Source organism: Balaenoptera physalus (assembly GCF_965194825.1).
Source record: "Balaenoptera physalus genome assembly, chromosome: 13".
NCBI classification, from domain to species: domain Eukaryota; kingdom Metazoa; phylum Chordata; class Mammalia; order Artiodactyla; family Balaenopteridae; genus Balaenoptera; species Balaenoptera physalus.
Window position 1 is genome coordinate 61,827,353 of NC_138892.1, and position 26,457 is coordinate 61,853,809.

At 51.0% G+C, this 26,457-nt stretch overlaps 1 protein-coding gene across 6 annotated transcripts; it reads right to left on the minus strand.

The window, feature by feature from the left end:
* Positions 1–66: 66 nt before the first annotated feature.
* On the minus strand, positions 67–26,448 carry ESPL1 (extra spindle pole bodies like 1, separase). Of its 6 annotated transcripts, none has more exons than XM_082422264.1 (31): positions 21,390–26,448; positions 20,917–21,009; positions 19,676–20,734; positions 19,287–19,391; positions 19,008–19,128; positions 16,896–17,032; positions 15,653–15,846; positions 15,113–15,352; positions 14,745–14,889; positions 14,497–14,635; positions 14,164–14,303; positions 13,082–13,216; positions 11,892–12,011; positions 11,225–11,396; positions 10,694–10,822; positions 10,403–10,559; positions 9,392–9,501; positions 7,013–8,001; positions 6,234–6,582; positions 5,874–6,035; positions 5,291–5,504; positions 4,999–5,189; positions 4,294–4,421; positions 4,047–4,169; positions 2,975–3,130; positions 2,696–2,866; positions 2,466–2,570; positions 2,167–2,282; positions 1,922–2,005; positions 1,589–1,753; positions 67–1,286 (listed from the first exon to the last, which is right to left on the minus strand). In XM_082422264.1, exons 2-31 carry the CDS (start codon positions 20,995–20,997, stop codon positions 1,085–1,087), a joined length of 6,339 nt encoding a protein of 2,112 aa, XP_082278390.1. In that variant the 5' UTR covers positions 20,998–21,009; positions 21,390–26,448; the 3' UTR covers positions 67–1,084. The 6 variants fall into 6 exon arrangements, with proteins under 6 accessions (XP_082278390.1, XP_082278389.1, XP_082278392.1 ...); XM_082422263.1 differs by having other exon boundaries at positions 21,378–26,448; XM_082422266.1 differs by having other exon boundaries at positions 21,362–26,448.
* Between the last annotated feature and the right edge of the window lie 9 nt (positions 26,449–26,457).

Consider the following 26,457-nt stretch of genomic DNA (forward strand, 5'->3'; position numbering starts at 1 on the left):
GAAGGAAAGGCTGGTTAGTCTCGGTGACTCCCATTGGGAGAGAATGGGTAGAGGCACTTTATTTTCTCACAACGTCCCAAGCCTAGCGTAGTCAAGTTGTAGCAAACAGGATTCCTACGCTCAAGGAACTTAATCTTAAAAGTACTCAGGCCATAACCACAGCGTGGTAAAGCAATGAATGCTACTCCACGTAGGTGGTATAAACCTAGTGACAACAGGCAAGGGGGAAGCCTGTGAAGTTCTCCGGGTCGAGGGGAGTAGCACTGTGAAAGGAATGCTTTGGGCAGATGAAGCGGGAGTCTGGCGGTGGAGAGAACACAAAGGAGGCCCGTTATCAACTAAAAAGTACAGCAGTGGGTTTATTAATCAGTACAGTGTTTTACCATGTGCTAGACGTGAGGGATACATAAGAGTGTTAAGATACGTACTTCTGAACTTAATCTAGTTGGAGAGAGAAAAACCGTACATCAGCATCAGAACCCCCCAGAATCTGCTGCTAAAGTGCATGGCACTAAGAAGTGTAACAGCTGTTTGTGGGGAAAGGACAGCAGCCTATAACATCCACTTAGGAGGGGGGCAAAGCAACTGAGGCATTAAACGTGTGTCACTCCTAGGATACCTGAGGGCAGGAAGACAGGATAGACATGAGGGTACCTGGCCAAGACACTCTCAATGGATCTATCTCTACCTTTCCTTGGGCCTTTGTCCCCACTTAGAGCATCTTGATGCCCCTCTCTCCTTCAGCTTTGTCTGGTGAGGTCAAGACAGGCCCAGCTTTGTCTGTTGGTTTTGCCTTTCTTCCCAACACTCTCAGACTTGAACTCCTGCAAGCTATTCTTATCTATTTATAGTACCACACAGTAGGAAGCTGGCAATAGTCTTCTCTTTAAATGTTCTCAGAGGAACTACACAAAACAGGGTTTAAGTGATGTATCTTTATTATATTAAAAATTAAATCAAAAGGAAATGTTTCATATAAAACACTGGGGAAAATCATTTAAAATATTTATTGTAAGGGCCAAATCTAAGTTTGGAGGTAGAACAGTCACATGGCTTCTATCAGCAACAGGAGAGCTCCAAGGGGTCACTGCAGGGAGACAGGCAAGCCATAGGCTACAGGTGCAGCCCCAATAAGATACTTGAGTCGGGGAGCCTGGCGGGCCTGGCTGACGTAGTACAGAAGTGGGGCTCCTGGGCCTGCTCCAAGCCAGCCCTGCAGCAAAGCCTCTGTGTAGCGGTCAATGTCACGGTCAGTCACATCCCAGAGGTTACCTAGAAACAGGGGGCTGGGAAAAGAGAAGGAAGAAATACAAAGTAAGGGTCTAAAACAGAACACCTAGGAAAACACGACTGGTGGTGGTGGTGGTGGTGGTGAGTGAGTTGAGAGGGATTGAGCCAATGAGGAAGTCCCTTGACCCATAGTTCCAGGAGGATGATAGAGGATGGCAAAGGGTTAAGGGCCCAGGTATGCCAGGGAAGTAGGGTGGGAGGAAGGAGGTGGGGCACAAAAGAGGAAGGATTTAGGGTTCAGACCTGGGAAAGCACTTGGGATGGGGATCTAGGATGGACTTTGCCCCTCAAGACTCACCAGCCAGCCATGATATACTTGAGCACGATGCCAGCACCCTCCAGGTTTCCACGCACAGCCAGGGCTGCACTGCTGCAGCCAAACAGCAGGGCCACCGCCCGGCAGCTCAGCCGCAGGACAGCCTGCCCATCCAGGAAGCGGGCACCGGCCCCATGCCCTGCATAGCTGTGGCAGAAGGAGGCGAGATGAGCCTGACCTAGCAGGGCCAGGCCTCTGCTGTGTCTCCAGAGGTGTCCTGAGTCAGTCAGGGGCTCCAAAGCCCCAGAGCAAACCGTGGTGATACCCACCCTCTGGGACTGTCCCTCTCCCCACCTCCCTGCCCTGAGCACTCACATGTACAAGTCATGCTCCGTCAGGGCCGCCTGCACCTGTTCCGGGCTCGGCACCTCCCCGACCACCCCTTTCCAGCCAGCTTCACTACAGGGAAAAAGTAGGAGTAAGAAGGGTTATGGGGCAAAGAGGGCAGAAGGAACACTAGGGAGAACGTGGGCTGCAACATTTGATTCTGGAGAAAAGGACATTTGCCCCTGTGTTGTGCTACCCTTCCCCACCCTCCTTCTTATTCTTCTCCCCCTGACCTGCTAAAATGGGCTCGGAATTGCTCCTCTGTGCTTGACAGGTTATTGTGGGGATTCAGGACGTAGAAGGCACTGCGAGGATCCACCCCTTGGCTCAGCACCGACGAGGCCCCGGACTGATGGGGAGACAGTGGTCATCAGGATCCTGGTCTGGCTCAAGGGCCCAAGCTCCCACAAACCCCAAGCCCCTTTCCACAGCTGATCCATTCCTAAGACCTCCTTCTTCTCTTCCCAGGTTTCTCTACCTTTTCTTGCCCCATCACCAATCACCCCCAGTCCCCACTCCCTGAACCCTGCACCTCTTTGATGATGGAGTAGCTGAGTAGGAATCGGAAGGAGGGCAACCGAGTGACAGGCAGGGCCCGGAGGCTGGGCATGCTCTCCCACGGGAGCTTCTGTAGGTCCTGGGCAAAGAGCACTCAGAGGTTACTGTCCTGAGCCAGGGGTACACAGGAGTCAGAAGGGGCATGGTGGCGAGTAGCTGCCCACTGCCCACCAGGCGCTGCCCCTCCGGCCCCTGGCTCCTTACCTTGTCCAGCACCAAGACAAGATGCCTACTGCTTGGTACCGTCTGACCCTGTAGATGCTCTACTGCCTCACTCAGGAGCTCTTGGGCTCTTTCTGGCCGGGCTGGGCACAGCCCATAAGCCAGGGCCTGAACGTCCTGTGGGGTGAGGGTACTGGCACCGCTGAGCATGATCTGCGGGGGAACAGTGGTCATTGAGTACCATAGCTCCCATCTCCACCCTCAGTGGCAGGTGGGAAAGTTAAGGCTACCTTCTTCCCCTTCCCTGATTGCTCAACTCACTTTCAGCAGAGTGCGGTCAGGATATTTCCAGCCACATTCCTGCAGCAATTCTTGTAGACGGGAGGCCTCCTGGGCAGGGCCGGGGTCCTCACGGGATGGCAGCAACAGCCCCCGCCAGCAGCCCAGCACATACTTCTCTAGGGAAGTGGTGAGAACCTGAATGCAGAACAGAACTGTCAGTCAGAGAGGAAGCAGAGTTTCTTTCCCCACAGGCACCGACATTTTGGAGACGAGGAGATGGGTCTTCCAGTAAGTGGATGTGTCTTACTTATCCTACTACCAGTCAAAAAAGGCAAGAAGCGAGAAACATTTTTCATTTGCTGAGACTCTGGGGGAGTATAGATAAGAGGATTTGTAGGGGGACTTCCCTGGTGGCGCAGTGGTTAAGAATCTGCCTGCCAATGCAGGGGACATGAGTTCAAGCCCTGGTCCGGGAAGATCCCACATGCCGTGGAGCAACTAAGCCCATGTGCCACAACTACTGAGCCTGCGCTCCAGAGCCCGCGAGCCAAAACTACTGAGCCCGCGTGCCACAACTACTGAAGCCTGCGCGCCTAGAGCGCATGCTCCACAACGAGAGAAGCCACTGCAACGAGAAGCCCATGCAGTGCAACGAAGAGTAGCCCCCACTCTCCACAACTACAGAAGGCCCGCATGCAGCAATGAAGACCCAACACAGCCAAAAAATAAAAATAAAAATAAATAATATATATATATATATATATATATATATATCTTTTTAAACAAAAGATGATTTGTAATAAATCACTACGTTTTGACAAATACGAACAGGTAGGCAAAAGCTAAAGCCAGGAAATGAAATGAGAGTTGTGGTCGGGAGGCTGATACTTGGGCTTAACTTCTTTTTTTGTACTTATCTTTAAACATTCCATTGGCATAACCCCTTCCAGTCTCAGACTCTTGTTTAAAGTGCTTCCCAAGTGACATAATTTTTGATTTAGGCCTACACTTCCAGAAAGGACTTGAGGTGGCTCAGCAAGAACCTGGGACCCCTGAGAGAGAAGATATTCCTAGGGCAGGCCGGACCCCACCCCACGCTGGGGACACACACCTCCATCCTACGGTCCAGTTCCAGCCGCCCTGTCCACCATTCTCGCTTGTCAGTACAGCTGCTGTTCTCTTTCTGTTCCTTCTGGATGGCGTCAAACTCTTTCAGGGCCGAACTCACAGAAAGCTGAGGGCGATGGGGTTGTAAGAGTTCTGCTTGTCCACGTGACCACCATCTCTCCATCCCCCAGCCACAGCTTGACCAGAAGCCTGCCCCAGCCCAACTTTGCTCCCCGGCCCAGAAAACCAACCTTGTTCTGGGCAGTGGGGATCTGCACGGTGACTGGGGGATTGTCTTTTTCCAGCCGGGTCAGCAGGAGGGTGTCACCCATGGTTCCAGGCTGCAGGGTGGCCAGGGCCAACACACACACGGTCACCCCTGACACACAGGACGTGCCCAGAGTTATTTCAGCTGTTACAAAGAATTCCTTTCCCTGTCTTCTGCATGCAATCCCTGTCCATCACTCAAGACAACTCCTAGAAGACTTCCCTGGCCACTCGAGTTCAAAGGTGCTCTCCCTTACCCTAACAGCTCCCTGTAGACAGAGACCATGTTTTGTATTTATTTGTGTCCCTATAGAAACTAACAACCGCTCCCCCCCACCGCCCCCCGCATACAGTGAGGCACTCAAATCATCCGTGAACATGTTTCATGTTAGCATAGGAAGACCCTGGACACCTGAACTTACCCCTAGAGAAAGAAAGACACTGAATATGCTGGTAACTCAAATTGAGATTAAAAAAAAAAAAAAAAGAAAAGAAAGACTTCTAGATTTAAGGTATGTCTGTTTGGTGAGAGTTACAAAATGTCTAATCAATGGAAAAGTATGACATGACCTTCCATAAGGATCATAAATCTGTGTGTGAACTAACTAATGCCTTAAACTCCTTCACCCAACTCTTCCCTACGAAGATGAATAGAAGAACAGCAGAGGCACTGATGCCTGCCGCCATACCACTGGGGATCAGAGCCAGGCGCTCCTGGAAACTCTCCTCCTCGGGCTGGGGGAAGTGGCCAGATCCCGATGCTCTGAAGGAAAAGAGGCGCTGGATGCGGGCCAGGGGTGTGTCTCCAGGCCTCTCCTGGAGGTTCAGCCCCTGCAGCTGGTCTGCTATTTCAAGCGATCCTCGGCGCTTCTGGGCCTTGCTGCAGGCAACACAAGAGCGGGTGAGTTCTGCCTCCTTCAAAGTCTGGACAACTCCCCCCAGTCTGTCCCAGCACAAGCCTTAGGGATGGTGGGCACTCACCTGAGCTGCCTGTGGAGGTGGATGAGCAGCTGGTGGCGACAGGTGATGGACACAGACTCGGTGACAAGGCAGGCAGTGGCATAGGGATCCCGGTGGCCCAGGCACAAGGCCAGGAGGCGGCAGAGGTGAGCGTAGAGCCCACTAGGAGGGCAGTGACTGACCCCACGGAAAGCAATGCTTAGTGAGTCACAGATGGAATCCAGGATAGAGAGACCTAGAGGAAGGTCAAGACACAGATGAATCCCCAACTTCCTAACCGATAGGAACTTTCCAAGAATGAGTGTCTATCTACTCTCCCACGTGGAAAACAGCAGCTACCATTTAGGAAGGGCAGTGTGCCAAGTGGGGAGCTATGCAGTTTACATGCATCAACTCTCTCCATCCTCCCCAAATTCCACCTTACAGTTAAGTAAACTGAAGCTCAGAGAGGTGGAGTGACTAGAGTTCAGCTAGCAGAGAGAGTGCTGGGATTCAAACCCAGGTTCAAAGGCTACCAGATCCAGATGGTCCAAAACCAGAACCAAGGACAGTATGGAAAGGCACTGGGATCAAGCGATCACACCTTTGTGGTCAGCATACTTACTGACGGCTACGGGGGCCAAGGGGAGTTGGAGCCGAGGACCAAGATCCTTGTCTCTCTCCTTGTCTGGGCCCCGGATGGGCAGCTCCTCTTTGCTGGCATCCCGTCTCAACACCTCACATTCTCCTATGGCTGAATCGAGCCCTGGAGCTGGGGTCTTCCCACCTGGGCAGACAACACGACTTTTCTGTAGAGTTCCCTCTTCCTGCCATCCCCTTTGCTCTCCCTTCTAGGGTCTGGTCCCAGAGCCAGCAAAAGAACTTTCTTCCTGTTCCATCTTTGGCACCAGTTATTTCTCACGTTTTGGCCCCAGGGCAACCCCGAAAAAACATGGACCTCTATCTTCCACCCTTGCCATCACACCTGAGACTGAGTCTTCCCCATCAGAGCCCCTGAGGATCTCAAAGCTCATTTCCATCTGCTTGTCAGTCAGTTCCTCCTCAAGGATGGTCCTCATCATTTCGGGGCCCAGCTCCTCACAATGTCCTGATGCCAGCTTCTTGACCCTCCGGCTTCTGCCACTGAGGCCAGGGTGCCCAGGGGCACTGCCTGGGGCGGCCACCGCGTTTATCTTCACGCTCGGGCCCTTCCTGGCCCGGCCCCGGCCCTGGCCCCAGCCCCGGGAAGCAGTGCCTCGTCCCTTGGGCCCCTCTGCAAGCCATGCCTCAACTGAGACAGGGTCTTCCAGGTCACTGTCATCACTGAAGTTCACCTAGGATGGTGGGAAAGGGAGAAGGGCCAAGTGACAAGACATTGTCCACCAGCAGGTGGCGCTGTGGAGGCGCCATCACAGAGGCCCTTGGGGTTTAAGAATCAACCTCCCAGGTATTAGGCCACACTCAATCAGGGGCAGTAACTCTGGGGTGTGGAAGGAGGGAGAGGAGGAAGGAACAGAAGATAAGGAGGAAGGATGAAAAGGGAAAGGAACCGTATAGAGTGAAGAAAAGTCCCTTCTGTCTGAAACAAAGATGGACTTGAACTAGGTCTTGCTGTGGAAGATGTAGGGGTCCTGCAGTAACAGGAGAACTTAAGGTGCCCCCCCGGCCCTAGGAAGCTATTCCAGAGACACCTGCTCTGCAGAACTCTTCTCCAGGATCACCCCCACTCAACACCAGTACCACCTAGCCACAGTCCCATCTCACCTTGAGGCGTGTCTGGACCCTCTGTTGTACCCTGGGGGCCTTGGGAACCTCAGGCTTGCTCTTTGTAAGGAAGACTTCCTCAAACACGGTGAAGGGGACACGAGGGCCAGCCTGCCTGACCCGGCCTGGGGGCTTAGGTGTACAGGGTGGTCCTCCACCTTCCAGACCTTTCATAGAGGTATTTGAGAGTGGCAGGGTAGCAGAGACCTCTTGCTGGCGTCTTCGTCCGCAGTGTTTCTGGCTCCAAGGCTTAGAGGGTTCTGAGCCTGCAGGGGTCTTTACTGATGGTGGCTGCCAGCCCCAGGAGCTCGCAAAAAGTCGGGGAGTGCAGCAGCTGAGGCCAGCCAGCTTTGCAAGGGCCCGAACCAAGAGGAGGTTGGCTCGCCAGGGCTCCAGGTGGGGTATCCGAGCCGCCACAAACTTTAGCCCCGACTCCAGGACCTTCTCCAGGCTCTTGTTTGACAGCTGGCTCAGTCCCTCCAGTGCCAGCTGTGCATATGCCTGAGCCGAGATCTCATCGAAGAGGCCCAGGACAGGAGAGGGGGGTGCTTTGTGATTCAGGGAAGCTTGTAGAGCTTGGGTGAGGCGCTCACTGGCCGCGGCGCAACGCTTCAGCACAACCTGCAGCAGATCCAGGCCCTGGGCCTGATGGCCCATGGCCAGCCTCGCCCCCGCTGTGATCAACGCCCAGCGCAGACAGACTGCTGAGAGGACAGGGCTGGCACAGAGAGAGCAGTCACAAGTGGGCAAATGGGTCAGGAAGCCAGGGCTGGGCTGGGGCTTTGTTTTCAGGATCGGGGAGGAGTTAGTAGAAGGTGCTACAGGGCCAGGCTCCTTGGCCACGGTGGCCACCAGCTCCAGGGCAGGGCCTCTTAGAACAAGCTCTTCCTCTGGAAGCTCTGGAGGATGGGGCACCCAGGCCTGCTGCTTCCCCTTCTGCAAGTGGACCTTCTTCACAGAGTCTGGGTGTTGGGCTAGTCCGACAAACTCTGAGGAAAGAGTGTAAAAAGAATTACAAAACTGGGAGAAATTATACCAGTGTGTCCTGAGCTACCTCAGCGGCCAACGACCTATGTTATTTACTTACTAACTGTTCATATATATTACTGTACTAACATACTAAATATTAGCATCCTTACTATTTTTTTGATAAAATCCTAACATTTTCTTCCCTTCTTTTTTTTTTTTTAATTTATTTATTTTTGGCTGTGTTGGTGTTCGTTTCTGTGCGAGGGCTTTCTCTAGTTGCGGCAAGTGGGGGCCACTCTTCATCGCAGTGCGCGGGCCTCTCACTATCGTGGCCTCTCTTTTTGTGGAGCATAGGCTCCAGACGCGCAGGCTCAGTAGCTGTGGCTCACGGGCCCAGTTGCTCCGTGGCATGTGGGATCTTCCCAGACCAGGGCTCAAACCCGTGTCCCCTGCATTAGCAGGCAGATTCTTAACCACTGCGCCACCAGGGAAGCCCACATTTTCTTCCCTTCTAACAGTGCATCAGCACAGCCCACCGAGCCCCCATATCTGCAGCTCAGAAGGCTGCATGACTCAGGCCAGAAGGCCGGCACCCAGAGGCCCAAGTCTTAATCCTGTCTCTGGCCCCTGACTAGCCCCGTGATCCCGGCCTCAAACATTGAATTTCTCAATTTTCTGAGTTTACAAATGAAAAAACTCTAGTTCCCACTCAACTTTCCAGGGTTTTGTGTGGGTCCAATGAAATACTACAGGTAAAAGTGGTTGATAAGGAAAAAAAAAAAAGTACCATAAATACAATATTTTATTATTAGCTTAAACCCTTCTGAGGATGCTACATTTGTGCTGCCCCATACAGTAGCCACACGTGCGGCTACTGAACACAGGAAGTGTGGCGAGTACCTAAGGCACTGAATATTCAATTTTATTTAAATTAAAATATATTAGTGCTGGGAATTCCCTGGCAGTCCAGTGGTTAGGATTCAGTGCTTTCACTGCAGGGGCCCGGGTTCAATCCCTGCTCCAGGAACTAAGATCCCGCAAGCTGCACGGCACAGGCAAAAACAAAAACAAAAACAAAAACAGAAAAACAAAAAAACATATATATATATGTATGTGTCTATACGTGTGTGTGTATATACATATATATACACACATATATACATATATACGTATATATGTGTGTGTGTATATATATATATTAGCACTGAAAACTAGAAGCAGGTAAGGTTAGTCCTGGACAGCCCATCTGAAGGAGGGACACCAATGGTCTGACTGAAGTGAAGGGAGCTTTGCCCTGGGACAGAAGTAAGTCTGGTTTAGAAGAGAACCTAACCTTGACATGTAAAGCTGTGTTGCAGTGCGTGCATCACTCTCACCACCGCCCACGGGCGTAGGGGCCTGGCTGCTCACCTGTGCAAGACTCGAGCAAGAACAGAACCCGCTGCAGGTCTGACTGACAAAGGTCGATGTCATTGCGCGCCAGCTCCAGCTCCCCCTTCAGCACCAGGAACAGGGCACACCTGGTTGGGAGAGAAGATGACGACTCATTAGTGGAATCCTTTGTTTTCCTGGAGAGTCTTCTTTTTTTTAAATAAATGTATTTATTTATTTGTTTGTTTGTATTTTTGGCTGTGTTGGGTCTTTGTTGCCGTGCGCGGGCTTTCTCTAGTTGCGGTGAGCGGGGGCTGCTCTTCGTTGCGGTGCACGGGCTTCTCATTGTCATGGCTTCTCTTGTTGCGGAGCACAGGCTCTAGGCACGCAGGCTTCAGTACTTTTGGCACGGGGGCTCAGTAGTTGTGGCTTGCGGGCTCTAGAGCGCAGGCTCAGTAGTTGTGGCGCACGGGCTTAGTTGCTCTGCAGCATGTGGGATCTTCCTGGACCAGGGCTCGAACCCATGTCCCTTGCAGTGGCAGGCAGATTCTTAACCACTGCGCCACCAAGGAAGCCCTCCTGGAGAGTCTTTCTTTCTGCCCCTTTCCCAGGCAGAGCCATCACAGTCTTTTCCAGCATCCAGAAGGCCTTTAATTCCTAAGGCTGACTTCAAGCACTCCCTGAGGAAAACCCTCTACACTCATCTCTCAAACCAACTCACCCTTGTGCCTGAGGACAGGATTTCCCAAACCGCACTCCTCACCAAAAGGATCCTCCGGGCAAAGAGATTTAGGGAAACATTGTATACTAGATCTCCCTTCTGGAGATTGAAAATGTGTGTTAGCATACTGGAGGACATAAGTCCTATAGGAAATAGAAACGTCTAATCTTGATTAACTCAGCATTTCCCACTTATTTGCCATGGAATGCATTCTTCCACCAACCCATCCAAATATAACATGTTAATCTGTGGAATAGTTTGGGAACCCACGGTCAAGGTCGTAGGCACTCAGGTTTGGGAATCGGCATCCTCTTGGGCCCTGTACTCACCAGCGCGGTATCTGCAGCTTTGTTGTCAGTTTCAGGGCCTCCAAGCAAAAGGCTTTGGCTTCGCTCACACTACCCAGGTGGACCAGGCGGGAGACCAGCTTCTCCGAGCAGCTTAGCACCTCAGTAAGAACCTGCCATTTTTGTACCAGATTTTCACCTGTAGCAAAGGAGAGAGACGAGACCATCATCATGTGGAACCAGGACCCGTAGCCTGGATCCTCTGCAGACAAAACTGCCAGCCCCGCCAGCTAGCCTGTTCCCTTCCATGTTAGCTCTCCTCCTCGGACTTACCATAGTCCAGAAATGGTGTCTCCACAGCTGTTTTTTGAACCGAGAGCACATCGCTGCCCATGAGCAGGAGGATGATGCTTCGGAGGAGCTTATGGGCGTCGATGAGCGCTATCTCAGGCGTCTGCCAGCCTGTGCAAGTGTAGGGGGAAGGTGGGAGGGACAAGAAGGGAGATGATATGGCCAGAACTTCCACCACCTTCAAATACTAAGAAAGCAAATGCAAAGCATGCTCTCACCCTCTCCCTCCACGCTTAAGGCAGACAGAGCTAATCAATCACAGAACTCTCTCCCCCGAGGCTACATGGGAGTCTCAGAATCCTTGTCAGTGTAGTGTTCAGGGCAGTCACTAAGCAGTCAGTTAGAGTCAGCAAGCAAACTGAAACTCATTTGCTATCCCAGGCCTGCTCTGGGAAGCTTCTAGGTAGGCTCATCCACGCAGCTGGACAGAAGAGGGGACGAGAGCAGAGAAGAGTTGACAGCGGACACAACACACAAACCACACAAGGAGGGCCATCCACCCTCTTCTTTCACCTTGGGCACAGAGCTGCTCCCACAGGGAGGCCGAGAGGCTGTCCGATGAGAGGCTAAGGTAGACTGCCACAAGCTGCAAGGCCTGGACGCGCAGCAGGTACCAGGCCTTGGATGACCTCTGGAGGGCAGGGTCCTGAAGCACAGACAGCAGCAGAGAGGCACCCTCAGCCACCTGGGGGGAGGGGGAAGGGGCGGAGGAGAGCAGTGAGTGAGGTAGGATCAGCAATTCAGAGCTCAAGGTGCCCCCATAGATCACATAGCCCAACCCCCTGCTTTTCAGATGATAAAAGCTGGAGAGAAAACTAGAGCCTGAAAGGGCATAAGACTCAGCCAAGTCACACAGCTAGTGTGTGCGAAAGCCCAGTCTTTTGGATCCCACTGGATTTCCAGTCGAGGGCGCCAGTGTCATCCCAGTTTCTAGTCACGGGACAGACTTTCCCCCTTGCCCCAGAGGGAGCTGGAAGGGGACGAAAAGGATGGAATGGCTCCTAGAGAATCACAGGTGGACGATCCACGGGAGACAGCAAGGCGAGATGGTTCTGCTCCTCAGGGCCACGAACATTCTCCCCAGCTCCAGGGAAGCCTCAGGAGCCAGACAGATTCTCTGGAGAATCCTCAAATCCTTCCCGTACCCAAGACCTTCGGGGGTCAAGAAAGTGAGAAGCACCTTCTGGCAAGCACAGTAGAGTCGACTTCGCAGGAGGTCACAGGTCAGGGAAAGGAGCAGGCATGTATCTGTGGTGCGATCCAAAAGCTTCAGACTTGATTCTGCCTCTTCCAGGTACAACTGAGGAAGCAATTGGGGGTGCGTGAACATGCTGGTGAGGAAAGGCAGCCAGACTCTTCAAATTACAGCGGGTTAAAGCATTCGCAAGCAAAATGTTGACCTTGTCCAATTAAATTATTTCAAATATTATAGTCTACGTAGTAATTATTCTCTCACTCACTAAAATGCTCATTTAGTACCTTTCCATTAACCACTAGGCTAGAGAGACAAAGCTGGATAAGCAGTAAGCAGGCCCTTCCATCCAATAGCTTGCAATGCAGGGGGCAGGGGGGCGTGGGCATACCTATGTAATCATGATACAATGCCATTAGTGGTTGGGGACCCAGGGAAAGTGGTTGATTTTGCCCTTGAAGAAGGGGACATATAAAATGCTTTACGAAGGAGGAGACAATTGAGCTAGGTCTTGGAAAGAAAGTACGGGTTTGCTGAAGGAAAAAAAAGTTGGGGAGAGGGTGCATTTAGGGTGGAGGGTCTACCACAACCAAAGACAGCGAGGTACGTACGAGGAATATAAAGTAAGTGGTACAGATAAGCATAAAGTTCATGGTGTGGAGCGGCAAGACAAAGAGTGAACCAGAATATAGAAGGTGTGCAATCCAGAGTAAAGGATCTGGACAGTATCCCTCAAGTAGCGGAGAAGCCAATGTAATCCTTTAAGCAGGAAAGAGATAAGATCAGATCTGTGCCTAACATGATCCCGCTAGTAGCGGAAGTGGAAAAGGGAGGAACTGGAGGCCAGGAGACCAGTTAGGTTACATTGACACAGCCCTAAGTGAACAAGAAGCATCAACTAGGACAACAGAAATTGCTGGGAAACCCAGGATTAGCAGCGTATTGCCAGTGCAGACTAGGTAAGACTGAATGAACGGTTGGTTTGGCAGTGAGACGGAGAAAGATGCCTCCTCTCCCCCAGCTGCGTCCCAACCACTCCACACTTCACCATCCTTCAGCCAAATGTGGCGCAGAAGGCAGAGAAGCCAGTCCTTCAGTAGACTATCTTCTCAGAGGAGAGCTGGGTCACTGAAGCCAGGTCCCCCTGCAGCCCCAGGCTAGCGCGGCTGGGCACTCACCTGGGCATAGCTGGGACAGCCGAGTGTCAGGAGGAGCTGGGTGACATGGCAGGAGGAGCCGGCTGCCTTTGCGTGGTCCTCCAGTCTCTGGGAGACGATCCGTAGGAGCAGGAGGACCTCCAGAGCTTGCAGGGGCTGGAAGCCCAGAAGCAGCATATTTATCCAGCTCATGCTCAAGCCTTCATTTCTACCCGCTCCTCTCCAGCCCTTTGGGACCTTGGTCTGACCTGAGGGCCTGGCTGGAATGTGGACACCCAGACAGAGCAACCACTGGCCATCCTCAGGGAGCCAGAGAGGAGAGCAGCCAGGGCGTCTGCAAACTCTCCTACCCCCTCACTTGTTTTAAAGCCCACACGCCAGTTGTCTTCAATAGCCAGGATTTCCTGAGCGTTTGCTATGTGCCAGGCACTGTGCCAGCTCACTTTATTTTCATAGCAACTCTAATCCTAATATTACAGATGAGGAAACTAATAGGTTAACATATGTTAAGCTGCTTGTTTAAGTTCACATAACACGAATGTGGTAGAGCCGAGACTCAAATCTAGGGCTCAGGCAGATTCCCAGGCTCCTCCTGCTAGGAATATGACCTAATGCCCACAGTAACAAAGATCCCCTATGTGCAATGTCCTTTTTCAGAGGTTCCTAATATGGGGTCCAGGGAAGAGCTTCAGGGAGTCCTTGAAACCTGACATTGCCTGTAAAAATTTAAAATTGTATCTGTAGAAATTTATGTATTTTTTCTGAGTATACAGGTCTCAAATTATCTGATAATTACTAATAATTATGGCTAACGTTTGAGTATTCCGTTTATACACACCGTCTTTCATGCATTATCTCACTGAATGCTAACAAGGCTATGAGTTAGTATTATTATTACCCTCATTTTAGAAATAAGGAAATGGGCTTGGAAGGTTAAGCAACTTGCTTAAGGCCATGTACTAGTAAACGCTGGAGCCTGGATTTAACTCAGGGAGATTGGTGACAGAGCCCACACTGGATGACATGACTTCTCAGCAGGGACACAGGCCAAAGAAGGTGAAGGAGCTGAGTTTCTGGCCTGTGTCAATGCCCTGCCCCGTTACCTTTGCCACCAGCTGATAGAGGGCCGCTAGGATCTGCAGGGAGGCTGCTGTCTGCTGCAGACACCGCACGGCGGGGGCCTGCCCCTTTGTAAGCACCTCCTTCCACAGGGCCAGGGCTTGGTCCAGGCATGTGGACTGAGCTGTAAGTCAGAAGAAAGGGACCAGCCATTCTCTCAGTGTGGGCATCTGGGGAAATGTGGTCCTCTTCCCCATAACAGCCTCTGCCCTTGTGCCCGCCTTCCACTCCACAGCGCAGCCTCTCTCACACCTGGGGTACCCGTAGGAAGCCACAGAGGAGGCCCTATCCCACCACACTACGTTCACGGCCCTCACCAGCATCTGCAGCCAGGTTGAAGGCAATGTTACTGTATAGGAAACGATCTTCCTGGAGTTTATCTTCATAGTTCAGGTCATTGACTTCAAACTCCTCCAGGTTACTAGGGGCCTGGGCTCTCCGATCCCGCTCAATACCCTGGATGGGGCGATCAGGGTGAAAAACAGGGTTGTCACGAGCTTCCTGGGGTCCAGGGAAAATAAACCCTGTATCCAGTCCTGCTCAACCCCACAGCAACCATGCTCACCTCCTGCATCTTGGCCTCCAGGGTACAGATGTAGAGCCACAGCAGGGCCTGTGCTTTATCATCCAGAAGCCGATCCTTGGCCTGGGCCTCGGGCCTCACAGACTCCAGAAGCTGCAGGGCTTCCCGGATGGCATCCAAGGCAGAGCTATAGGGAGAAGACGCACTTAAGCCAGGCTACTGTGAATACCTGCCACGCTGTCCTGGGAAGGGCCTTCTGCAGCACAGCTGGCCTCATCCTTTGAATTGAGTTCCCATGACCACAAACTAAAGGGAGTGCTCAGGGACGTGGAGAGGGAAACGGGCTCCAGAAAGGGTAAGAGGAGCTAGGGCAAGAAGCAAGAGTGGCCTTCCCAGACCTTCCTCCTCACCAGTTGGTCTGCTGGGCAAAGTTGTGATAGCAGAGCACCTGAGCCAGTTCCACCAGGTGGGTGGCCCGGGCCCAGGCCCCGGCCGGTGTTTCCTCGGGGCTCAGCTCCAGCAGGTCGCAGATGACGTTGAAACGTTCCTGCCCCGTGTCGGCCCGCACCGCCTTGTAGGTCTGCAGCTCCTCCCTGAGCAGGAGGGCCAGGGTCTCCGGGTCCCAGCCACTCAGGCTGTCTCGAAGCGTCCTGAGAGAGGGCAGGCTCAGCACCGGGGAGCCCATGAAGCTTGGCGCCTCTGCCCCAGGCCAAGGAGTCCCCACCTCAGCTTGCTGAGAGCTCAGTTTCCGGTGGTGCAAGAACAATTGCCTGTCGCCGCTGTCCCCCCACTACCCAGTACAGTGGCTGGCACACAGTCGGCACTCAATCAATAATGATGAATGGAGGAAACAGTGCCTTTTTCAGACATGAGGATGAATGTGACCATGAGTGCCCAAACCAGCCCTATCCAGGGGATAAAAATGGTTGTCCCCCTCCCCACCAACTCACTTCAGCTGTAGCTCCTTGTCTCCGGCTCTGGCTGCATCCATCTTGACCCGGACCCAGAAGGTGACTGGCTCAGTCATGTGTTTGGGGCCACAGGGCTGCAGGGCTGCCAGCCACAAAGTCACCATCTTGCAGCCCTGGGCCTGTTTACCCAGTTTCTTCAAACTCTCTACGTGCAGCCGGAAGCATCTGTGCAACTGACCAGAGGAAGAAAACAGACCAAACTGGAGAAGGAAGCAAGGAGTCTGTACCATGGGGGCGGATGTGTGTGCTCAGGGTCCTCCTGCCCCCAACCCCGCCCTGCAGACACCTAAGAACTAAATATCTGCGTGCTCTCAACCTGAGGCTTCGACCCATCTCACCCATATACCCATCACCCATACCCCTGCAAACTGCTCCTCCTCCTGACGCTTCTCGGCAAATCACCACCTTCTCCTGAGTCGGAAAGGCGAGACCATCTTGGCCTCTTCCTTCTCCCTCCCTCACACCAGTCACTCTCCAGGTTAATCCTTGACTTCTTGCACTCACCCGCTTCTTTCCATCCCTTGGGAAGCTGTTTCAGTTCAGACGCCCACCCTTTCCCGCCTGGGCTGCTAGAGCCACCTGGGTGCCTGGTGTTGTCCTTTCCTTCTGTTTATTCGCCACAGTGATGCCGAGAAGCCCAAGATACCAATCCGATACCAGGCCTCCACTTAAATCGAGAGGCTCATCAAATGAAACCCAAGGCCCTCTATGACCCGTCTTGCCTGCCAATCCAGCCAACCCATCATTTCATGGGTATTCTTGCTTTATGACAGTGGTTCTCACTCTGGTTGCCCAAAGGACCACGTAGAGGAACTTTAAAAAAAAAATCCAGATGCCTGGGCTCCAGTGCCAGAGATTCTGAAGCAATTAGCTTAGGACAGGCTTTAGAATTTTTTTTTTTTTTAGTTCACTCAGGTGATTCTAAATGTCTAGCCAAGTTGAAAACCACTGGCCCAGGACAAGGCTAAATATAAAAAGTGGATCAAAAAAAAAAAAAAAGTAAATATGAAGGCATGGTGAGATTTAAAAAAAAAAAAAAGTGAATCAATCAAAAAAATTAAGTAAATAACAGTACAGGTGAGGTCTGGGAAACACCGCCCCAGGTACTGCTGCCAACATGCAGCTCCTAACTCTCTACTCCAAGGCAGGGTCCTGGCCAGGCCCTTTCATGCTACTTGAGCCCCCTCCTCCCTTCAATATAACCTCCCTCCTGCCCTCATACCTTCTCAGGAGGCACCTCAGGATAGGTGTCTGGCTTTGCCAAGCCCAGGTGCTGACAGAGGGGCTCGGAGATGGCACAGGCCTCGGCATACAGCTTGTGACTATAGAAGTTGTAGGCCAGGTTACTGGTGTAAGAGGCTGCAGGGGAGAGAGAGGACAGCTGACCGCAGGAATGGTTCCACTGCCCTCTGCTGTTGGAGGGGCAGCAGAGAGGTGCTAAACCTGTGGTCAGCTCAGCAGTCCCCAGATCAGCCAGGAACCCCCATCGCTAGGGAATGAGAACGGGACAGCTCTCCCCTTCATGCTCCAAGTCAGCCCATGCCCTCCATTCCAGGAAGGCAAGCCCACACCAGCCAACCTCTCTGCACTTGTTTTACAAGAGACAAGTCCTCATTCCCACACAGGGCCCGTCTCTCCTCACATGCCAATCTCTGTCTTCATCTTGCTCCAAAGGTCAGCACTTTGAGGGAAACGCTCTGGCCTATCCCTTACTTCCCTCTCCTTCCCTCATTCCACTGAAGCCACACTAGCCTCCCTGCTAGTCCTTGAACACGCCAGCCCTTCTCCTGCTGTAGGGCCTTGGCACTGGCTGTTTCCTCTGCCAGGGGACGTCCTTTCCCAGGTTTCCACATGGTCAATTCCCTCACACCCTCCAGGCTGTGCTCATGTCACCCTCTCCAAGAGGCCTATCCTGACCACCATTTTTTTTTTTTTTTTTTGGCCACGTGGCATATGTGATCTTAGTTCCCCAACTAGGGATTTGAACCCGCACCCCCTGCATTGGAAGCGTGGAGTTCCAACCACTGGACCGCCAGGGAAGTCCCTGACCACCTGTTTAAATGGTAATTTGCCCCCCCTCACCTACCCTGACCTCCTAATTCCCTTTCTTATCCTGCTCTACTTTTCCTTTCCCTCCATATTTCTGATCACTTTCTAACATGTTGTACTGCAATTATTCTACTGTTTATGATCTTTCTCCCCCAACCAGAATGTGGCTCCATGAGAGCAGAGATCTTTGTTTTTTTATTTACTGACATATCTAAGTACTCAGAACAGTGCTTAGCACATAGTAGGTACTCAATAAATATTCACTGAATGAATACAATTTTCCTAAATTCTAGTTTAGGCAGCTTCTTGGCTATCGATGTAGATGGCTGGGAGAAAATAAAGTAGGTCTTCAATACTCTGTGGGAAGAATTTTCATACTATTAATTTGTGTGACTCCTGATGACATTTTCACCTCTGTGGCCAGGTTCAACCTGAAAATATGAATATGAAAAACTCTCCAAAACCTTCTCGTGACTGAACTCATTAGGTTTATATAATTCAAACTAAAGGGCTATGTATGCTTTTTGTAAAATTGAGGGGGAAATTTATTATGAAATACAAAACAGGTAAAACTAATTGATGCTGTTAGGATAGTTAGTGACTACTGTTGGGGTGTGGGGACCAGAAGGGGGCACAAAGAGGGGTTTTTTCAGGGGTCTATGTCACGCTCTGTTACTTGACCTAGATGTTAGTTACAAACCACGCTCACTTTGTAAAAATCCCTCAAGCTGTCTGCTTATGATCTTAGTATTTTCCTGTATGTATATTTCAATAAAAAGGGTGGGGAGAAATATACATGCCTGTTGGTTAATATATACATATACATAGTATATATACATATAGTAGTTATACACAGTATATCTCTAGAGGGATACATAAGAAATTGACCATATTAGCCTCCTCTGCAGAGTGGGACTTGGGTGACTAGGATTTGGAGCAGCAGAGGGACTTTTCACTGTATGCCCTTTTGTGCAATTTGAATTTTGAATCATGTGAATGTTCTACCTGGTTTTAAAAAATTTAAGTTATAAATGTTCTACATTTTCATGAAACAAATACCAAGTCAGATTTCAAAGTCAATGAGAAAAAAATTCACATCTGCTAGGATAAATGAGCCTCATCACTTCTCTCCTGCTGTTAAATACAGAGATCTTCATAAATATCTTTCTCACTGCCTCCCTAAGCCATAGGGAGGCCCCACAGAAGTACCCAGCTAGTGCTACTTGCCTGCCTAACAAGCGGTGACCCTCCCGAGAACCCTGTATCTGGGCCCTAGGGCACTAACCAGTCATCCCCAGGTAGTCAGTCAGCTCTCGGCCTGACAGGCCCTGTAAGGCCTCCATCATCCAGACAACAGTAGATTTGCAGCTTTCCACTAGCTGGGCCAGGTCAGCCAAATCACCCTCCTGAAGGGACAAAAAAGGTGAGAGGAAACATAACAGGTCTAAGGTGATGTCCACCCCACCTCATGCCCAAAGCCAAAGCAACCCCAAAGCTCTACTGAGGGCAGTCAAGCAACTCCAGACCCTAGGACCTGTCCAGGTTTTTTGATTCCAGATGGTACCTGACAGCCTTGGGCAAGGTCATAAACCACCGTAGTGTAGAGGTGAAGTCCCTGAAAGTGCATCTGAACCAAAGCCTGCAGTTGCTTGCAGGAGTCCCCACAGACCTGAGGAAGGAAGGGGAAGCTTGGTTTGAGGGACAGGGAGCTCCAAGCAGAAGACTGGCCCAGAGCCCTGGAGAGCTGAGACAGCCCGGGGAGTAGGAAGAAGGACATCAGGATGGGCCACTGCCCTCTCAGCGTATACTAGGCGGCTTGCTGGCTGGCAGGCATGGTCCAGAGAGCAACTTACCAAGGCGGGAGCCAGGGCTTCCAGATCTTACCAAAGACCCTAGCCCAGTGGAGAGTCCACAGAACCACATTCCCACCCTACCCCTAGGTCCTTAACTCACACCATCCTGCAGCTGCCGGATGAGGCAACAGTAGCTGCCAAGAAAAGCAAAGAGGCCCAGAATGGCATCAGGTCCATAGTGCCCCTTGGTGCCTCGCTCCAGGACTGAGAGGAAGAACTGGCAGCTGTCACACAATGCCCGCAGTGCGGGTGACGGTGCTTCCATGCTGTTTTTCAGGACAGCTGATGCCTTGATCAGAAGCTTGGCCACTGCCTGGGGTCCTCCCTCGCCAACCTGCAGCAGTTCAACTGCCAGCTGGCAAAGCTGGAGGCTGGGGGCCAGACTGGTGTTCCTTAGGTAATTGTAGGCCTTCTCCACTGCCCTGGTGGCTCTGGCGTGGTGGTGGCCCCAGCAGAGGCGACGGCAGTGTTCCAGGGTGAGCTCCAAGAGACAGAGGGCCCTCTGCGGGGAAAGAGGACCAGGAGAGCCCCCTCCCTCTCCCACCAAAGCTCTGATCACATGCCTGGAGAGCAGGTCATCTAGGAAATCAGCATCTGCTTCATTCAGACCATGCCCACTGGCATCAAATAGCTGATTGGCAGCTACAACTCGACAGGCTGTCGGAGAAGCAAAGTGGGGAACCTCACAAGGGGTACTTTCATCCTCCAAGAGTACTAGAAAGCTCAAGGCCTTTAGCCGAGCTGACAATGCAGCTTGCCGCTCCACCAGGGCTTCTGCCCCCTTCCAAAGCAGAGAAAAGCTACCCCGAGCCACAGCGTCATAGTCCTGGGGAGCAGCTTGTCGAGAACACTGCACCAAGCAGGTATGGAGGGGCTGAGCGACTCGGAGTGTGGCCTCTGGGATTCCCTGTGCAGCAGTGTTCCGCAGAAAGATGAAGAGAATTCGTTCCAGGTAGAGGGGTGGGCGCTGGGGTGTAGACATCAAGTACCCATCGCAAGCCACCTCTGCCAGCTCCAGCAGGCTCCCCAGGTGCCTAGGGCAAGCCAGCTTGACAGTCAGCTGCTGGTTGCAAGCCCTGAGGATGGCATCACAAGCTTGCCTCCTCTCGGCATCAGATCGGCAGCTGGGAAAATCAGCTGGAAGCTGGGACAGGAACTCCTAGGAGGAGAGGAAGATGTGAATGAGGCTACCAAAGGAGAAAAAAAAAGATAGGGAAAGGAACTAGAAAGGAGATTGCTCAAGAGTGGATCTCCTACTAATCTATCTCTTCAAATAAGTCAAAAAACAAAACAGCTCAGCTTGGTAAGCCGGGTGTATCCACAGCCAGACAGCACTCCCACCTTCAAGTCAGGCAGCAGCTCTTCAGCCTCCTTTGGACTTCTTAGCAGAGTCCCAAAGTTGACTCCTTTGAAGCTCCTCATGGTGCCGCGGGACTAGGGGAAAGAAAACGGATTAGGGAAGGCGGAGAAGATTTGTAAAGGAGCTAAATAAAGGGCGGGAGAAGGGCTTGAAGGCCGCGGAAGGCGGGGGGCAAAAAATCCCATCAGAAATCCTATCGGAAAAACGTACATGCCAAGACGCCGGCCTCCCGTTATAAACCGACGCTTCTGCTATTCCTTCCTCCCAGCCTATCCCCAGCCTCACTACACGTCCCACCAACCAACGCCCCACACCGGAGGCCTCCACCGAGCTCTTCAGCACCACCAGGACGTCCCGAGGTCTCCCGACCCTCCCTCGTAGAGACGCCCGGCCTCTTCCTCAAGTCAGCGCTGGGGCCCCATTCACCTCGGCGCATACATACGTTCACGAGTACCTCAGGCCTTCCGGTCCCAGAGCCCGTTCTTCTTCCCAGGGGCAGGACTTAACCACTAGACTGAGTACTCCGCAAGGATCCAAAATGTAACCTTCGTTTTCCGCGCCAGCCCCTCCTTTCAAATATCCCCAGCGACCAATCAGCGAGAGCTGCGTAACGCCGGCGGGCCGCGAGGCGCGCTGGGAGTTGTAGTTTACTCGCCGCGCTGCGTCCTCACGTGACGCCGGCCGGCGGGGGGCTCGCCGCTCTGAGGGCTAAAGCCTTTTGGGAGAGCGGGTTTTCCCACATTTTCTAGTCGGGGCCGACTTCTTCAGCTACGTGTGGCTTAAATGCTATTGTGAAGGCCAGCCCCCTGCCTCCTTCTCCTCCCCTTTATCTTCAGAGCTCGGAAAGAGTTTAAATTTGCAGAGAAGAGAAATAGGTTAGACAACAAAAAGAACTTACTTGGAAACTCGCGGTTTGGGTTACTAGGAGAAAAGGGTATAGCCTTTCATGGAATTCTTTAAAAATATAGTTTTCCGGGGCCACTGACATGAGTACTGTGGCGACTTCCAGCTCTCTCTGCCTTCCAGCCTTGCTCCTTGCATCAGTTGGATTGTTTGAGGAAGACAGAGGATCTTCTAGATGGGGGATGGAGGGTAGAAGGGGGGGGTGGAAGCTGTGAGTGACGACGGGAAGAACTAGGAAAACTCATTCACTGGGATATTTCGCAGTTTTTAATGGCTTATATTCGGTAAGTACTAACTACTTCCCCAAACACACACGTTCACTTGGCCCTGCTTCTCTTCCCTTCCTCCAAAGAATTCAGTTCACAACTTTGGGTCTTCCAGTTAGCTTTTTCCTGATGAACTCTATTAACTCATCCTTCTCTATTATTGGTTTTCCTCCTCATCATCAACCTCTTTTAGGAGCTGAGAATCTAGCAGGGAAAACTATTTAAAAACAAACAACAACAACAAAAAAAAAACAATGACGAAGAATCTCAGCGTTGTAATGGTAATATTGCTGCAGGGGCTAAATGTGTATGATACATCAGTTCTCTCAGTACTCATTTCATCTTGCTTACACCTTAGCAGTCAGTGCTTTGACAGTGTTCTAGGACTTTTTCCCTACTTGATTCTCCTCAAGGGGAGAAAACATCCTTTTTTTATGCGTCTTCTACTTCTAACAAGAAGGAAGTTCTTTAGAGATCAAAAAGTGCTGACCAGGGACTTCCCTGGTGGACCAGTGGGTAAGACTCCCCACTCCCAATGCAGGGTGCCCAGGTTCGATCCCTGGTGGGGGAACTAGATCCTGCATGCATGCTGCGACTAAGAGTCTGCATAAGGCAACTAAAGATCCCGCATGCGGCAGCAAAGATGTGCCACAACTAAGACCCAGTGCAGCCAAAATTAATTAATTAATTAATTAAATGGTCCACATCAAAAAAAAAAGAAAAAAACTATGATAAAACTGAAAAAAAAAAAAGTGCTGACCAATGTGAATTTGGGTCACATAATTCAGTCCCTCACTTGAATCCCTGATGTTTACAAAGAGACAGTATGGGACAGTGAAAAGAGCTTTCAACTTGAGTCTGGACAGAGGAGCCAGGTTCTAGTTCCAGCTCAATTTATTATTAATCTGTGAAATGGGGTAGTAACATCTAGCCTCACTCCCTGCCAGGGGTTCTGCCAGCCTCAACTAGAACAGATATGAAATGCTTTCCAAAGGCTCAGCAAGGCTTCGCAGCTGTTAAAAGGCGTGTCTTATATATAATGACATATGAAGATGTCAGAGATACGTGAATGATTGTTATAGTCTTCCTGTGGATTTCAATCGTTTTAAAAAGAGAAAACCAAGATATACGTTTATGTAAAAAACAAACAAGTTGCAGCATGAAAGGTATGATTCATTTTTATTAAAAAAATATTAAATCTATGCACTAGACTATAAACATTTAACAGTGGTATGAAGAGCAAGCTTAAGGGAGCCTATCATTTTTTACATTTTATATTTCTATATTTCTATATGTATTTATATTTGTACTATATTTATACATCAATATAAATATATGTATTTTAATGTAACATTATATAAACATGATTTACATTCACATATTTATATTAAATATATATTTCTGTATTTGCATTTGACTCTTTTACTTTATTGTTACTGTTATTATTTATTGTTATTACTTTATTGTTAAAAAAATTATTAAAGCAAATGTGACATATTTTTATAACATTAGGTCTGATCCCAAGCATGACAAACTTTTGTTTGTCTAATAATTCTATTCTGTGGTTCTGTGGGGAAGTGGTGGCAAAAAATAATAAGAGCAACAAGGAGAACCACAGGATTGGGGTTAGGGAAAGTGTGTTAGGGAGTGGAACCTAGACCCAGCCAAAGGGTCATGGCTATTAACTGGGGGCAGCCATTCCCCTCCCTGAGCAGGGACTGAATTTCCAGGAAGAGGTCATTCTCCAGCCTCAGAACGCAGTACTGTCCTCATGACCCAGTCCTCCTGCCTTCTTGTCCATTGGCTCCTGGTTCCTTGGGCTGTTTCTGTTCTCCTCAGGATCGCTTAAATGCTCCAAATAAAATAATTATATATCCAGCTGGATGGAAAGTCAGAAAATCAGGAGCCTCTCTTAGTGAAAGATGGTGGTGTGTATCAAGTCTGACACCAAGCTGACCTTCCCACTTGAGGAAGAGGAAATGAGTTCAAGTGGAACACACTGACACCCTCCTCAGCTGCTCACATACCCCAAAGTAGAAGGCTTCTCAGATAGCTTGATCCTGCTCTCTGGGCCAGGACCAAGGATAAACACTGCTGGGACTCACCCAACCACTGGGATGGGCTGGAAAGTTCTACACCCCATTACAGCCCCATCCACTCATTCTCACACCCAAATCTGGCTAGGCTCAGCTGGATTGAAAAAGTTAAACAATAAAATATGAAAGCAAACACTTATGTAGTACTTACACTGGGGGCCAACTGCTGCTCTAAGTGCTTAATTTAATCCTCACACGAGCCCTAGGAGTAGAAACTATACCATCATCCCCGTTTTATAGATGAGGAAACTGAGGCACAAATTTGAACCCAGGCAGTCAGGCTCTAACTCCATGCTCTTCACCAGTTCCCTCCGCTGCCTCTCAGCAAGGCATCACAAGCAGCGTTTTGCAGGTAGCATGTGCCTGGTGAAGCAATCCCTCATTTGCCCCATATGGGTAAATATCCAAAGGTGGGCCAGGTGGCCACGGCTAAGCGCTCCCACTCTCTTGCCCTTCTCCTGGGACAGGGCTCGGGAGGAGGAAGAGGGCTAGAGGGGGAAAGGCAGGTAGGTGGAGGCCCAGGAGACAGAGTCAGTACATGCCATATAGAAGGGGCACTGGGCAGGCAGCAGGAGGCAAGGTTTAGCCTTGGCTTTGCCATCCACTTGCTACGTGCCCTTTAAGTGGATTTTCCTCTTGGGTAAAAAATTTCACCAGCACCTAGTAATACAGTGCATGGCATATAGTAGGTGCTCAATAAAAATATGTTTAAGGCTGACTGGACAATCTCTAAGATGCCTGTGAGCTCTTCACACCCAATGAGTCTTGACAGGAAGAACCCTCCCCACTCTATCTGCTACCAGCTCCTTTGAAGAAAGCTCAGCAGGGACAAAGCTAAGGGAAACTCATTAGTCTGTCTCCCCTACCCCCCCCATTTCCTTATCACTTAGGAATATGGGGCCCCCTCATGCTTCCATCAGTAAACAATTACTGTCATCCAAAACAACAAATCATTAACTAGGCTCTGGATTCTAGTCTAATAGATTTCCCAAATGGGTGGCTCTTGAAAAGCCACGTGTGAGCTAGCCTGTCTCCTCTCCAGACATTTACTGAGCACAGCCACGGGCCAGGCCCCCACTTGTGTGTATATATGGGGGAGACAAGGGCAAATAGGACACAATTTCCTCCTGTCTTCAAGGAGATCATACTGTGGTAGAGAGAGACGGAAAGTCTACAAATAACTAAAATACATCGAGGTCCAGCTCCACAGGGCAGAAAGGGGAAGTGGAGTTACTGCAACAGACTCTGTTTTAGCCTCAAGATGGGGGAAGGAAAAGATATCTGTCTTTTCATACTTAACCTCAACTTCTATTCCCTGCAGGCTGGGTGGGGGAATGTGTTTTTTCCCTTGTCTGACTAGGGACCTGAGACCACCACTCTTCCCTCCCCCTTGGCCTCACCCTGCAGGAGCGCATCCACCCCACATTCCTCCCACACCAGGTGATGCTATCTCCCCACACAGGTTTGGACCTGCAGCTCTTGGAAAGTCTTGCATCTTCCTGTCTGGGAAGTAGTCTGGGACCCACGGAAAGGTCATCAACCTCTTTTCCAGAACAGGTAGGTCCCTCATGCCCACCTCAAGCACATTCCAGGACACACCCTTGGGCCTAACCTCCCTCCATCCCCACCCTTCTTAACTGCTGGCTCTGCTTCCCCTGAGAAGCCCAGGTTTGGGTGGGAGAAGGAAAGGCAGATACAATCGGAGGTGAGGCAGGGAGGGGCTCACAGAACTGGTGTTCCTACTGGTACTGTTTCCTGCCCTGATGGCTCCCTCACCCTCACTCACTCTGGGTGGGGAAGAGTCAGGTACAGACAAGATCCCAGTCCCTCATCCATTCACTGCTGTCTCTCCTTGGCAGCCCTTCACTTGGGTTTCATGCAAGGATACAGGACCTGGTGGACCCCGGTGATGCTGGGCAAATGGTGCATCCACAACCACAGAGGCAGAAGGCAGACAGCACGCACGTGCTGAGCTGCAAGCTTGTTCCTGCAGGAAGGCTCCGGATTTGCCCCAAGGGGTGGTCACAGACGCAGCTCAAGCCCCTGGAATCTTTGCTCAGTGGCATGGACATCCACCCCATATGCTCCAGAGACTGCCCCACCCTGGATGTGGAGCAAGGTTTTTGCTTGGCAACCGGGGAGGGTGCCTGACCCCAGAGTAACAAGATACGGAGGATCTAGGGGCCTCAGGCATTTCCCACCCATTTCTGTTGAGAGGCAATTCCACAGCTCTCAGTTTAAGCTGGAGGCAGTCTTA